At 38.3% G+C, this 16181-nt stretch overlaps 1 protein-coding gene across 6 annotated transcripts in view; it reads right to left on the minus strand.

Annotated features, from left to right (window-relative positions):
* NMRK1 (nicotinamide riboside kinase 1) overlaps positions 1-16181 on the minus strand; it is a 150722-nt gene that overhangs the window by 11297 nt on the left and 123244 nt on the right. For 4 of the 6 annotated variants that reach the window (XR_012691695.1, XM_075210993.1, XM_075210992.1 and 1 more), the window contains 2 exons: positions 9440-9508; positions 4879-4946 (listed from right to left, as the gene is read on the minus strand). Coding sequence is in view for 5 of the 6 variants with exons in the window: in XM_075210993.1 (XP_075067094.1) it covers positions 4879-4946; positions 9440-9508 (137 nt within the window). In the remaining variant the exon portion in view is untranslated. The remainder of the gene's footprint in view (positions 1-4878; positions 4947-9439; positions 9509-16181) is intronic. The other 2 variants (XM_075210995.1, XM_075210996.1) reach the window with 1 other exon arrangement.

Here is a 16181-nt window from a genome sequence, read left to right on the forward strand (position 1 = left end):
AACGATACAGTGAGGCAACTGTGACTGAACGATACTGTGAGGCAACTGTGACTGAACGATACTGTGAGGCAACTGTGACTGAACGATACTGTGAGGCAACTGTGACTGAACGATACTGTGAGGCAACTGTGACTGAACGATACTGTGAGGCAACTGTGACTGAACGATACTGTGAGGCAACTGTGGCTGAACGATACTGTGAGGCAACTGTGGCTGAACGATACTGTGAGGCAACTGTGGCTGAACGATACTGTGAGGCAACTGTGGCTGAACGATACTGTGAGGCAACTGTGACTGAACGATACTGTGAGGCAACTGTGACTGAACGATACTGTGAGGCAACTGTGACTGAACGATACTGTGAGGCAACTGTGACTGAACGATACTGTGAGGCAACTGTGACTGAACGATACTGTGAGGCAACTGTGACTGAACGATACTGTGAGGCAACTGTGACTGAACGATACTGTGAGGCAACTGTGACTGAACGATACTGTGAGGCAACTGTGACTGAACGATACTGTGAGGCAACTGTGGCTGCACGATACTGTGAGGCAACTGTGGCTGCACGATACTGTGAGGCAACTGTGGCTGCACGATACTGTGAGGCAATTGTGGCTAAACAGTCATCAATGTCTCTGGAGCAGATTGGAGGGATAGTGCCCTCTCTGGAACAGGATCAGGAAGTACGCCAAAGTAAAATTTATTTCTCGAGACCTATGAACCCTTAGGGTAAATGAAAGGAAATTTGGGTCTGAGCAGTGGGCATTGCACCAGGTAGAGGTCTGGCACAGTAAAGGCATAGGTGGTTAATCCTACTGTACACGTGTTCCTGCTCAGACAAAGAGGGATGCGGGTGGCCTGCCAGTTTTGAATCCTCGATGATAGAGGTTACGGGCACTAACTTATTTTTATACTTCAAACAATGTCTGGAAATCCATCTTTATGGCTTTACGCTCAGCAAATTTGTCAATGATATTATCCAATTGAATATTCTTTGCCCTTTCATTTTCAATTGACAACATTACTAATCCATGAAGCCTTTCCTGTCCCATTGTGCTGTGTAGATAATTCTTACTTAGTTTTAGTTTTGAGAAGGAACATTTAGCAGTTGCTACTGTTACTGGAATAGACAGAAATAAAATAGTCGCTTAACATACTTCTGAAAAACTTGAGGCTAAAACACTATTATCAACAATGAGTAGCTTTACCAAGTCTTCCACTGTAGATGATTTAGATATTTTGGGTTGTAAACATGCTCTAAATGCAAGCAATTGTCCTGGGAAATAAGTAGAAAAGTCCTTGCAGAACTGTTTAACTAACGTTTTAGCATCTTCATAGAGCTCATCATCTGTTGCTGTCACAAGTGTACTTGGTTGAATGGCTTTAAACTTTTTGACAGTGGCATTCTGACTTTTAAAACGATTTGACAGTTGGGCCACAATTATATTCAAACAACTATAGAAAATGTTCACTTTAAAGGATCTCTCAGCATCATTCAGTCTTTCATCTTCACATAACTCATCAAACTGTCTTTTTACGGTCTTTCTCCTTTTTGATGTAAATCTGACCTCCACACTCCATGTTCTAGACATAGTTTATAGCAATGTTTTTAGCTTCTTCAAAATTATTTCTGAACATCCTCAGTGACTCTGTTGCAGTACAGATTAATTTTGCAGCATTTTCTAAGTGTGTTTTGTAGGCATTTGGAAACAGAATTGAGAGTTTCTACAATAGTTTTTTGAAGCACGATCAGTAGCACAAACTCAAAACACCCTAAGATTTTCTTCAGATGAACAACTTTATTACATTCATCCCTATTTTTGCTGAGAAGAATTATTTTTAAAAGGGCCTTCATTATGTCCTTATACCGGAATCTCAAAGCGTAAGTGAATAATTCCTTGAAGACCAGCGTGTTGGACATAACTGTTTTAAAGCAACATTGCTATCAGTTTCAAAGAGAGATGCAAACCCAAATAACATGGACCATCGTTTCATACTATGCCCAAAGAAAGTGTACACTCTGTCCAGAACTTCATTGAATTGTATACCCTGAACACAGTCATTAAGTGCAAGATTCAATTTGTGGTCAGCACAATGTACATATTCTGCATCAGGTTCCCTCAAAGATATTCTAGCTTGTACTTCAGAATAAATTCCGCTTATATTTGCTGCCTTGACCACAATACTTTGCTAGGTCCAAGCCTTTCCTTTCAATGGAGTTCACTATTTAATTTTCAAGACCAGCAGCTGTTCGATCCAATATTGCATGAAAGCCTAAAAAGGATTCCTTCATTTCCACATTAGTTACTAAGTTCAGCTCATTGGTTTCTACTTTCACATAATGAAATGATTGGCTAAGTTGATCAGTTTTGGAAATATCCTGAGTTGTATCCATAATTATAGAGAAACATGGTGCAGCTTTGGATTCTTCAACAATATAATTATTTATCCTTTTAGACAGTATTTCAATAATCTTATCTTGCATTCTATGACTTTAATGCCGAATGGAAATTTTGGCATATTAATTAGCTGCTTCAAAACAGGGTCATAAATTGCTAGGATTTCAACACTGGACAGAAAATTCCCACAGTTAACATCCCCTAAAACTTCCCTGTGCCATCTAAAAGGGAGGTTACACATCAACAATGTTAACATCACATTAATGAGACTATCTAATGCTTGTCTCCAGAAGTTTTTTGCTTATCAGATTTCTGTTTCATTTTCTTTATAAAAACAGTACCATGCAGTCGCCAGTGCTGAAAAACCCTGTAAGCAATTAAATACTGTTGGGATTTCACATGACTATTTATCCTATCCGTTAAATGACGCCAATCTCTCCCACCACTTACCCACGCTGCATTATATGTGGTAGAACTATGGTCATCAAAGAGCCAACATGGCTCACAGTATGTACTGTCCAATTTAGGTGAATAGCAAAGCCATGCATGGGGTATGACTACGCCAGCCTTTGTTGTCATGGAATAATATGTTTTTGAAAAACACTTTCCTCGTTGCTTTTCATCTCTGGGAAAGGACTTCAGTCTTGCATGATCTCTGGGAAATTAGATATTTTTTTTGTTTTACTGTCTGTGATGTCTAAGGGGAAATCTGCTTGATCTGTGGGATATTGAATTAATTTACACTGAACACTTTCTTCTGGACTTTCCTCTGCTGTATCGTTTTTGACAGATTCATGTTCCTTTAATAATGAATCATTCATATTTACTTCTGCACTATCAATCTGATTTTCATACTCTTTCCTTGTGTGAGAACTTAAACTTGCTGAATTATCTTGCAGAATTTCTGTACTTTCAACATTGCAGAATTTCTGTACTTTCAACATTGCTACTCTTTGAAAATAGAACCCCTTGTACAATTCTATAGATAGCTCCATGAACCAAACCATAACAGATTTGCACATCTTTAGTAGGGGATTAAAAATTGATTTCAGATTATTTTAACAAAAGAAAAATATAAACGATATATAAAACTCTGAATTCTATTTTTACAACTATAGTTTGGAGGTGAGATGAATATTAGAGGAAATATTCATTGAGAAATATATTATTATGGTAAATTCACTCCCTCATAAATGAATACATCATACTTGTTATCCAAAAAAATAAACATATGCAAATAATATTTTCTGAAATGATTTCAGGCGCTCAGTAAAATTAATAGTTAATAAATAACCTGAAAACTTATACAACAAAGCAGAATCCTAGATGCAGCTGTTAAAAATAAGGGAGTGTCAGTCCCAATTATAAAGAACTGAACTGGGCAAAAAGGTCCTGCAAATGTGTATACAAATAATCTATTTACTTACAAATCAAATTTACCTAGAGAAACGATACAATTGCAAATATACAAAGAATATAACACATCATAAAATATACAAATAAATTAATAAAAATCAGAAAATACTGACGATCTTTTTGCATTGAACAAACAAAGATTCATTGTGACATGCCACTGGGTTGGCGATTCGCCTTCACCAGCAGGAACAGCAGCAGCATGTATCCAAGAACGTCACATTTTTCAGAGGCAGGCTACTCTGTGCATCACTGGCTTCACTAATAGGCATATTATTATTAATATTGTTATTATCGTAGATTTGTAAGGCACCACAGTGCTCCACAGCGCCGTAGAGTAGGGAAGACAAGGACATACATAAAACAAGACATACATAAAACAAGAACAGACAAGGCAGACAAAATTAATGGAAACATGAAAACAAAGGGGATGGAGGACCGTGCTCATTAGACAGCTTACATTCTAAAGGGAAGAGGGCACAGCTGAAACAAGAGAAGCAAGTGTGGCTCAGAGTGGAAATTTGGATAGTTGTCAGGGTGCATTGGTGTGAATAGTGTTATCGAGGATAAGGTCACCTTTAAATAAGAGATGGGTTTTCAAAAAGCATCTAAAGATTTTAAGGCTGTGGGAAAGTCTGATTGAGCGTGGTAGAGAATTCAGTAAGTGGGGAGCAGCATGGGAGAAGTCTTAAAGGCGGGAGTGAGAGATGGTTATCAGAGATGAGATAAGGCGCAGGTCAGAGGTAATACCGCTGACAACCTGTTTGAAAAACTAAGGGATGTCATTTCAACATGACTTATCCTGCTTGGACTCTCCTGAGGATATGTGATTTCTGATAACGCCACCAATATTGTTAGAGCATTACAGCGGGGGGAATTCCATCGCATTCCCTGTTTTGCTCACACAATCAACTTGGTGGTACAGAACCTTTTAAAAAATAACAAAGACATGCAGGAGATGCTGTCTGTGTTCAGAAATATTTAGGGTCATTTTCGGGATTCTGCAACAGCATGTAAGAGAATGCAGCAGCTGCAAGAAGAATAGAATTTAGGGGGAATGTACTTTAGTCTTGCGCAGTGGAGAATACTTTCCGTGTTGTGCAAGGTGCTGAAACCACTCAAAGTTGTCATCTGTGAAGAGAGTGCAGACACTGTTAGCTTGAGTCACGTGATTCCCCTAATTAGACTTTTTGAAAAGTAGCCAGAGAAATTGAAGGAGGAAAGGAAACAACGCAATTCTGCTAATTATGTTGGATTTGTAGATTAGGTACTTTATTCGCTTCGCCAGGATCCAAGAGTTAACAACATCTTGAAATCGGATCATTACATTTTGGCAACTGTGCTTGATCCTAGGTTTAAGAGCTATTCTTTCTTTCCAACTGACCCAGATCTCAAGAGATGCAATGAGCTGACAGCTCAAGTGGTACATGACACAATAACATCTCCTCCTTCAGTTTCTCTGGAAATTGCTGCTAGGAAAAAACGTGGCTTTCCCAAGACACCCAGTAATGATGCAGATGAGTCTGCACAACATTTTGACATTTGGTCTGGTCTAAAAGAATTGCCCAAAAATCGTGACATTCCATGAGGAAGGACATTAACGGCAATTACATCAAAGTACACAAACTTCTGTGATGCTGGATTCCAGCAGGGATGAATTAGTATTGCTTGAGGATGATGTACACACTGATGAGGGTGAATATGATGACAGTGTAGATTGCAGGTGCTAAGATCTAGCTAAGTGAAGGGAGCTAGCTGATGCTGCTATGCTTGGTAATATTTTGGGTAGAATGGCATGTTGGCAATTTTATGTTTTTCTACAGTAAACTTTCACCTTTATTAGAGAGGTTTTTTTTTTTCTTTAAAAAGGTGCAAGCTTTTTATTTACATTTTTATTTCCCTGACTTAAAGGGTCCGCAGCGCCATACATTACATATACAAAAAAAAGAGAACCAAGACACAACACGATACAAAAATATATACAAACATAGGTGACAGGGTAAAGCAAATCAGATTATTTCTGTGAAAGGGAAGGTAAAAATAAGCGAGAAGAAGGCCGAAGCTTAAGAAAACAGGGAAAACATGGCTAGTGAAGTAGGCCAAGAGGTACAGAGGGTAACGAAAAAGTAGAAGGAGCACACAAGGAAAGAGGGCCCTGCTCATGAGAGCTTACATCCTGAAGGGAAGGGGGAGACACAAATAGGGTGGTATTAACTGAGGGAGAGAGCCAGGACAAGGACGTTAGGAGGAGGACTGATAGACGTGAATAAAGAAATGAGTCTTAAGGGCACGCTTGAAGCCTTTGAGAGTAGATGCTAACCTGATGGAACATGGAAGATTGTTCCACAGCAGGGGAGCAGCCCGTTTAGTATTATCATGACTGAGACAGGAGAGTGACAAGAACAATGCCACCCCTATTTCTGTATGAGCTATGGCACAGTAGAATGTCATTGGAGACTTTTAAGAACACGGACATCCCTATTATTATAATTTTTGTTGCAGCACTAAAACCTGCCACCTCTTCTGTTTCTGAGTGAGTGATGGTACAGTAAAATGTAACTGCAGATTTAGACCAAGCCTGCCAGCCTTAGTATTTCTATTTCAGCAATGACAATTAGCAATGGAGCTCTCCTCTTTGTGCGTTACCTGTATAACACAGTACAATGTGACTGTAGATTTATAAGACCAAGTCTGCCAGCCCTATTATTTGTATTTCAGCAATGACAATTACTGGATCAATGGAGCTCTCCTCTTTGTGTTTTACCTATATGACACAGTACAATGTAACTGCAGATTTGGAAGACTAAGCCTGCCAGCCTATTATTTCTATTTCAGCAATGGAGCTCTCCTGAATGTCACTGGAGACTTTGAAGAACACTGCTACCCCTCATCCTTCTTTTCTACCTATGATGCTGCCCAACTGCACTAAAGACTGCGAAGAACTGTACTACCCCTTCTGTATCCCTCTGTGAAATGGCGCTGGATCGCAGTGGAGGGCAGTACTTATAGAATCCAAAACAAGTGAAATCCGACAAAGTAACGATCATTAGCTTTGGGCACTACACTTGTTTTGGCGTTAAATGCTATGTTTAGGATTGATAATTAACTTTTAGCTGATTTATTAAAAAAAAAACAATTAGAAGATTTTTTTTTTAAATTATTTTCATATTTTGACATATAAATTAATTTTCTACAAATATTTTTTAAGTATGATGGTGAGGTTTTCAACAATATCTTAGAAAAATTAGTGTACATTAATATCTGCCATAATTAATGTGTTCTTTTTTCTGTTAATCTGACATTCAGATGTCTGTTTTAAAAGAATTTCAAGATAAAAAAGAATTATAGCTATAAATATTATGTTGAAAGAAGTAAAAGCACAATGATTACCAAGTAAGTATTTTTATATGAATTTGACTGAAACTAGATTTTTTTAAAACTATTTTGGCACTACCATATTTATAGATATTGGACAATTGTCCATTCTTTCTGTTAAAAAAAAAAAAAGGATAATATTTTATTACAATGACTCATGTCATTTTGAAGTATGTGCAAATTAAAGGAATGATGTTTGTCTTCTCAATAATGACCTCACATTTAATGACAGAAATTAGCATTAACCAGGGCCAGTTTAAATCACTTAAATTAAGTGCGACACACCTCACGTCAACTCGAGTCTGATCTGTGGAGATCTGCAATGGCCCATGGGAGGATCTACTGTGCGCATGTGCAGTTGCTTCTGTCGGGAATTGGATATGTACACTGTGACAGGAGCTGCTGCCATGACTAACAGGTGATGCGAGTGGTAGCGGTGGGGGCTAGGGCTTAACCACAAAGAGCGTTGGGGGGGCACTTAACCAGAAATAAGTCTTCAATTCCCAAATGGCAGAGACGGAACCACTGACGGCCCCCGGGCACCACCGGGCCCCATTACCTGCATGGGCCCGATGCCGTGCACCGGCTGCACCATCGGTAGTTCCGCCTCTGTGTATAAAGCTAAACTTTTCAGTACTACTGTGTCATTTAACTGTATACACACATTTTAGATGACCAATAATTGTGAGAATAAGATAATGTGAGAGGTAGGTATAGTGCTCAACTATGTGCAGTCATTTTAAACTGCTGTCCACATGCCACCTGAGAACACAATCACTTGTATAAATAAAATATCAATTTTATATGACATACTGTAATTCAGCAAGTACAGCCACATTGGACATTTATCTCAAACAAAACTTTTGTTAAACAACTGCTCATACTCAACCAAACCTGTTTTCTAGATCAGATCAATTATATATTTAAATATAAAGAAAATCCTTAAATTAGACATGTCACTTACAGAATGGGACCTTTCATTTTGGGGCTGAACTAATATCATGAGAATGTAATCTCATCAATTTATTAGCATTCAGTAACTCATGAACATAAATCATGGATAATGAGTATTGTTTTCCATTGGTTAATTGATTCAGCCCAAAAAACCATGCCTCAAAATGTGTGTGCAGCACAGTGGTGTAATGGTTAGCAATTCCGCCTCACAGCACTGGGGTCATGAGTTCGATTCCCGATAAGTTTTTATGTTCTCCCAGTGTTTGCGTGGGTTTCCTCCGGGTGCTCCGGTTTCCTCCCACACTCTAAAAACATGCTAGCTGGTTAATTGGCTGCTATCAAATTGACCCTAGTCTCTGTGTGTGTGTGTGTGTGTGTGTGTGTGTGTGTTAGGGAATTTAGACTGTAAGCTCCAATGGGGCAGGGACTGATGTGAGTGAGATCTCTGTACAGCGCTGCCGAATTAGTGGCGCTATATAAATAGCTGCTGTTGATGATGATAACTGGGAACATGATTTTTTTAAATGGGCTGAATATGTAGGATTAAGATGATGCCAAGGCAGTAGGCTTGTAGAATGTGCAGAATGATGATGCAATTTCTCATTGAAGAACTTCCAGGCAGTGGTATAAAAATGATGGGGTATAATAAAACTTCAGTTGTTTCATATTTAGTTTCAGATGAATTTAAGACATTCATGAGCAAAATAGTGGATAATAATGTATGCATATAAATTAATATTATACATTATGTAATATATAAAATGAATAAAATCGGAGAACATTACTAGCTTACAAGACAACACAGTCAATAAGCTTCACAAGGTATGGGACCACTGTCATTAATATTACACCACCCTAGTACCAGGTACCTGATAAAGTGTTTCTCTTTTTTAATCAGATCATCCATCAAGTCATCCCCACACTGCAACACTCCTAACCAACTCCTCTGCCCCACCCCAACTCCCTCCCCTTTTCCTTCCCATATTCCAGTTCAACAACCTCTCACCCACATACTGCATCCAAAATTAGATAAATAATATTCATGCAGACATAGAGTTGTTTAATTATCTAGTTATTTATGGAATTCTTTTAAACAACCACAGTGATTGACAGCATATGAGTAATAATTAACTGTTCTGCTTCCTGCACATTCCTTTGTCTAACTGTTACCACCTAGTGTCTACTCTGTATTTTATATTTGCTTGCTGTTAACGGTTTGTAAAGGATAAATTAACAATAATGAAAAATATTGAAGCAAAGCTAAATAAAATAGTATGCTTATATCAGTAACTCACCAACTCTTATAATGTCGGAATAAACAAGTGAAAGAATTTCTTCTTCTGGTTTAGTACCATCTAAGAAAACTAAAAATGAAAGATAAAATAGCAGCATGAATGCATTGGTAATTTAAGTCCATCAGGTAAAATTTATATAAGCAGTTTATACAGAAGGTTAAAAGTCCTATGCAAGTAAAATGTATGTAATGTGAGAATAAATTTCTTCTGTTGAAATCAAATAATTGGATGAAGTAAGCCAAACTGATTAATATTGTTTTACCATGCGATTGCGATAAATACGCCACATGTTATGATGCAATCGCACGGATTCATAACACACATTTACATTCACACTTACACTTGTAAATAATGCACATTTATTAAGGTTCCAATCCACATTTATTTATTAGCAAAATGTATTAGATTGTTTATACATAAATGATAATATATTAATTGATATCTAAGGTTCAGGATATAGAAAACGTATCATGTGTAGTGTCGTTTTAATCCACCATTCACCATCAGACATCTGCTACTATCGGCTAAGCGATAGCACCTTTGCGTACCCAAGTTATGGATGATAAAGGATAAATGGTCAAAATGATACTGTGTTTGTGATGCTAATAGACCAGTTTGAACCAGCTTTTCGGAGGGAAAACATGTAGGCAGCTGTTGGAGAGCTGACCCCCCACCCTTGGAGGTCATTGTTTCAACCGACCTATGACCTGCATTATACTGGACTGTTCTGAATCCTGAGCCTATGGAAACATGCCTTGACATCATCAGTAGTTTTTTCTATACTGAAACTGGATACTATCAAGCTGTTTTACAAGCTAGCTCACTTTTTGCCTGACTACACAGTAGAGACGATTACCTTATCCTGGGCCTGGATGAAGCGTTAGAGGAGATGCAATGTATTCTGTGTTTTTATACTTTCCTGCTTTATTGTAATATGTTTTATGCGTAATAATGGCTTGCTGTAAATCCTGCTATATCTTGAAAATAAATATCTTTGTGCTTTGGAACCACAACAATTGCATTGGACAGTGTTTTATTGGTAAGCAATAAAATTACTTTAATACTTCATAACTCCAAAGATGGCATCTTGAGCTGTCAACATTCTTTATTTGTTTAATAACGGGAACATTATACTGCTTACTGTATTACTCTGGAAAGCTGGAAGATTAATCCACCAGTACTTTAAACATTACCAAAAAAGAACATTTATTGTTTTCAAGATTAAGGGCCTGATGTAGAGGCCCACTACGATTAAGCACCCTATGATAAATGGGTGTACGACATGAAGATACAATTTAAGCGTATCATCCTGAGGTAGAGATGGCAGTCATCATCATAGTTTATTAATGATGACTGACATTTTAATGTTTAAAAAAATAAATAAAAAAAATATTTTTTGAAAAGAATAGAGTGCCCCCACACTAAGTGCTACCAGCACTAGTTCTCATAACCTAGGCTGGTATCAGCAAAATTGAGTGGACAAACAGCGTGGTTGTACCCAGGGCTGCCAAGAGGAATTCAGGGCCCGGGTACAACAAATTCATGGGGCCCCCCTCATAGTCGAGTAAGCCCTAACGGCTGCGCAAATTTTTTTTAGCCTTTGGTCATACATTCAGGGGCGTGGCAATGCACCGTTGGGTGCGTGGCTAGCCTAACGCCGATGCAAAATTTTTTGGGGGTGTGGTCATACATTTGGGGTATGGCAATGCGCCGTTGGGGCGTGGCTAGCACTAGATCCTGAATTCACCAGAGCGTCACATATGTCCCAGCACTCCTGACTTTTAAGACATCTAGCACCAGTGTAGTATACAAAGAATGCAGTGTGTACACAAAGAGTTCAGTCTTGGCCTGCACCTTACATTGGGCACGACACTCACTAAAAATTCCCTTTGTCCCTACTAGAATCACAACATTTCACACACTCTGCTGCTCTCTCCTACCTGTTCTTCTCACTTTCACCACCTGTGACTGCTGCTTTCTTTAGTTGCGGCTTGTCCGTATCCTGAAATGTTGGAGGACCTATTTGGGAAAAAAATGGCTACATTTAGAAAATTACAGCCAGCCCCGGCGTTAAATCAATAGCACCCACGATTAATAATTAGGCCTTCATCCAGCCCCAACATTAAAATAATAGTATTCACATTTAATAAATAAACTTATTTCCCTTCCTGCAAACAGCCCCAGCAATACCTATTTCCCGCAACCATCACTGCCATTAATAAATTCATAGTCACATTTAATAAATAGACCTCATTCTCCCTAAACTCACCCCCATATTTAATAGCCTCCAAACCACCCCATCTTAAATTAATAGTCCCCACTATTAAATGTGCCTCTCCCCTTTTTTTTTTTTTTTAACTCTGTGCTTCTCTCCCCTTTTTTATTTATTCTGTTTCTCTCCCCTTTTTTATTTATACTGTTTCTCTCCCCTTTTTTATTTATTCTGTGCTTCTCTCCCCTTTTTTATTTATACTGTTTCTCTCCCCTTTTTTATTTATTCTCAGCCTCTCTCCCCCGTTGTTTTACTCCCCCTTAATAGCACGGTCCCTTTCCTCCCCTTGCCTCTCTGTTTCTTTACTTACCTCCTGTCAGCTTCTTTCTTTTTCTCTTCTTCTCTTCTGTCTTATCTTCTTTCTTCTAGCTTTGTCTTGTCCGGTGCTCCTCACTGACTGACGGGCGTGACTTGATGACGTCACGCCCGGTAGTCAGTGTGAATAGAGAAGAGGAGAGGAGGGACGCGGCGCCGCGGTCACGTGAGTATTTTTTTTTTCTTTTTTATTGGTCCAGCTCCCCCCACCAATGATCCGACCCCCCCCCCAGCCGCGGGAAAAAAAAAACATTAAAAAAACGCAAGATAGAAAAAAAAAAAGGAAAAAATAAAAATTAGAACCGAGGGCCCGGCCCGGGCCCCCTGGCAAGCCCGGGCCCGGGTAAAATGTACCTGCTCTCCCCCCCTCTCGGCGGCCCTGGTTGTACCCCCGAAAAAGCAGTTACTAGTACTAGACTATTACAGGCTGGGCTGGTGACACTATAACAGGGAAACCCACAGCATTGGATACCCTGCCATAATGTCAACCAGACTTAGCCCATAAAGCACAGAGCCCCTCATAGGAAAAGATGCCCTTTGCTGAAAGCACTAGGGCACTCCCCACTCCCCTGGTCGGGTGGGTGCAGGTTAATGAAATATGAAATGGTTAAAAATATAAGATTTTTTTTTACTGGTGAACTACAGCTCCCAGCAAGCCCTGTCATACTTAACATTTTTAAAGATTTCAGCATTTTTTCCAGTTGCACTATTGTTCCTAGCAAGTCCTGGCAGAGTGCCCTGGCCCGCTGCAATCTGTAGCTTGCCTGTAAAAAAAAACACTATATGGAAAATGGGATGGTCAGACAGGCCAGGTCATACAGATGTGATACCCAGAAACTGTTGGGCACTAGGACCCAGTGAAACAGGACTGTCTCACAGCAGGATACAGGAGAGACTTTAAGACCCAGAAAAGTCCAGTCAGTGAGGGCTGCTGGAATGTTATGTGTTTGATTTGACAGGAAAAATGATGAGACTGTGGAGACAGTGATTCAAGGAAGCAGAGTAACAGAGAGGGCTGAGGAGCCTTGTGAAGAGAGGACATAGAGGAAAAACAGATAAAAAAGACAGATAATGAACTGGAGTGACAGCAGCAGTGACCAGGAAAACTGATAGATGGACAGAGGAGCAGCAGTGAACAAAGGTGGTGAGACACAGTGAGAAAGAAATCTGATAGACATTAAAAAGTGTGAGAAAGATAACATTATAAAGAGAAATTGATAAAGAGATAGATAGAGATAACAGAAGAAGATGAGACAGTGAGATATCTCTGTACAGCGCTGCAGAATTAATGGTGCTATATAAATAGTTGATGATGATGATCATCATATTTACCTGTTTTCAAGTGACAATTTCTCGGACAGGAAAATTGCTTATAAAAAAGTATATGGATGAGCGCTCAAATAAAGATCACAAATTACTTGACATGAGCAGCATATAGAGAGACTTCCCCAAGTCTTCAAAAATTACATCTGATTGTCAATTGCTACAGCGCTCAAATGTCAAATATAAACATAACATGACATAAACCACACATTGAAATTGAATTCCTTTGATTGTGTAGGCAGCTTTGCCAATGCCACTACCGATATCAAAAACGGATTCACACTATCTCCATATTCTAGGATAATATAGATACCGTCACTGGTTCAGTTGTGTGAGTAGCGTGATTTGTCCCAAAAATGTCTATTTCTTCCAATATTAAACAGGCTGGGTTGGTTGAAATAATATTTCCATATACAGACCTTCCCTTCTGTGATCTTAATGCCACTTCCGAGGATGGTATTCAACTAGACTCACGGCTGATGTTCATACAATGCTTGGGTGTTTGTAAATCGTGTCACCCTCGATGTTGCAAGCATCCGTCTCGTCAGGAGATGTTCTTTTACTCCGTTTTGCAGCAGTGGGATCCAATCCACGTGTTAACGGCAAGAGAAGACCAGAGTAATGGATAAATAAAACAACTTTATTCCACTATACAAAACGAGCATCGGTACTTACAATTTAGTACATATGTAGATGTTCACAACTACCCCCTCAACGCGTTTTGTTCCCAAGATGGAACTTTATCAAGAGTAGATAATTGCAATTATTGATATCCCTATATACCTATAAGATGGTCTCTATTGGTCTATATCAATTGGTAACACATTGATCAATTTAACCCTATAGTTCCTCGTTCATGAGTGGTTTCATATGCATTTGTACATCTTTGCTGATAAATAAACTTTGTTAGTGCAATAATAATAATAATAATAATCATAGTAGTTATAAACATACAATTGATATATTAAAAAGATTTTTAAAAAATATATTAAAGATATATACATAAAACCAGGAGTTTGTATACTATATCTAAATACATATACACATTACACTATACTGTCTTAGAGAATGTATAATATAATTAAATGTAACAACAAACATGTTTCCAATTTATTTATACTCTATGATATATTCTATTCCATAAACCATATTCCGTGTACCAAAGATAAATGCGGCCACAAATAAATACAAAAATTCTATATATATATATATATATATATATATATATATATATATATATATATATATATATACACACACGTACGCACCAAAAAAAAAAAAGATATGCACATGTACATATACATACATATGCCTGGACATCCACATATATGTACATGTGTCTGCGCATGCACATATAGTTATAACTCGTTGACAATAGTTGTCCTGCCATATGGAGACGATATACATATGTATGTAACAAGGGGGATGACTAAAACTCTGTTATCAGTGTACATCTCACATGTTAATGTAGAGGTGAATAGTACACTGTCTTTATTTCTTAAAGTAAATTATTAATTTCAAAATCTATGTTCATCCCTCTAGGGGCTAAGGTCCTCAGTTTGTATATCCATTTCATTTCCTCCTTATTTAACTTCCTGATGTAATCACCCCCTCGCCAATCTGGTTTCATTTGTGTCAAAGCCACAAATTTTAGACCATTTGGGTTTCCCTCATGATATGCCGCAAAGTGCTGTGATACACTATGAAGCATATTACATTTGCGAATGTTTCGAATGTGTTCGCTGATACGAACCTTTAGTCTCCTTATAGTGCGACCCATATATTGGATATGGCACGGACATTCCAACAAGTAGATCACATTTTTACTGTTGCAAGTCAATTTTTGTTTTATTTTAAATTGCTCTAATGTTTGGTTGGATTGAAATACATCAATGGGCTTGTTGGATCTCATTCCCAAATGTTTACAATTTGTGCATGTACCACAATAATAAAAGCCCCCCTTATGGGAAATGTCCATAAGCCAGTTGTTAGGTTTTGTCGGTTCAGATACATGACTATGTGTAATTTTCAAAGCTAGATTCGGAGCCTTTCGAAAGACCAATCTGGGTTTGGTAGATAAAATAGAATAAAGCTGTTCATCCTTTAATAACACATGCCAGTGTTTATTAAGGATTTTCCTCAATTTGGGAGCTGATCTTGAATACTGAGTTATGAACAGAGGTATTTGTGCTTGTTGTAAATCCTGATTTTTATCTGAATTTGATTTATACCTAAGTAAAGTGGAACGATCTATGTCCCTATTTGACTCATAAGCCCTTGATACTAAATCTGGGTCATATTTCTTCTCTAGAAATTTTGCCCGCAAGTGTACACTCTGTTCCTTATACACATCCAAGTCTGTACAGTTTCTACGAATTCTGCGAAACTGCCCTTGTGGGATATTAGTCAACCAATTTGAATGATGGTGGCTTGTAGCCAGAATATATCCATTGACATCTACTATTTTGTTAAATGTTTTTGTTTTTAAGATCTTGTCTTCCACGTATATCTCTAAATCTAAATACTCTACTCTGTTATAACTGCATGTGTGGGTAAAGAGAAGGTTATTCTGGTTACAATTTATATAGTGCAAAAATTCATTCAGCTGTATCTGCGTTCCTTTCCAGACTATAAGGATGTCATTTATGTACCGCCTCCAAAGCACCAGGCTTGCCCCGAATTCGTGGGAGGACCAGATGTTTTCCTCCTCCCACTTGCTCATAAATAAATTAGCATAACTCGGGGCAAACCTGGTGCCCATTGCCGTACCTCTTGTCTGTAGATAATATGTTCCTTCATACCACATATAATTATGGTGCAATATAAATGACA

Source organism: Mixophyes fleayi, chromosome 1, assembly GCF_038048845.1.
Source record: "Mixophyes fleayi isolate aMixFle1 chromosome 1, aMixFle1.hap1, whole genome shotgun sequence".
NCBI classification, from domain to species: Eukaryota; Metazoa; Chordata; class Amphibia; order Anura; family Limnodynastidae; genus Mixophyes; species Mixophyes fleayi.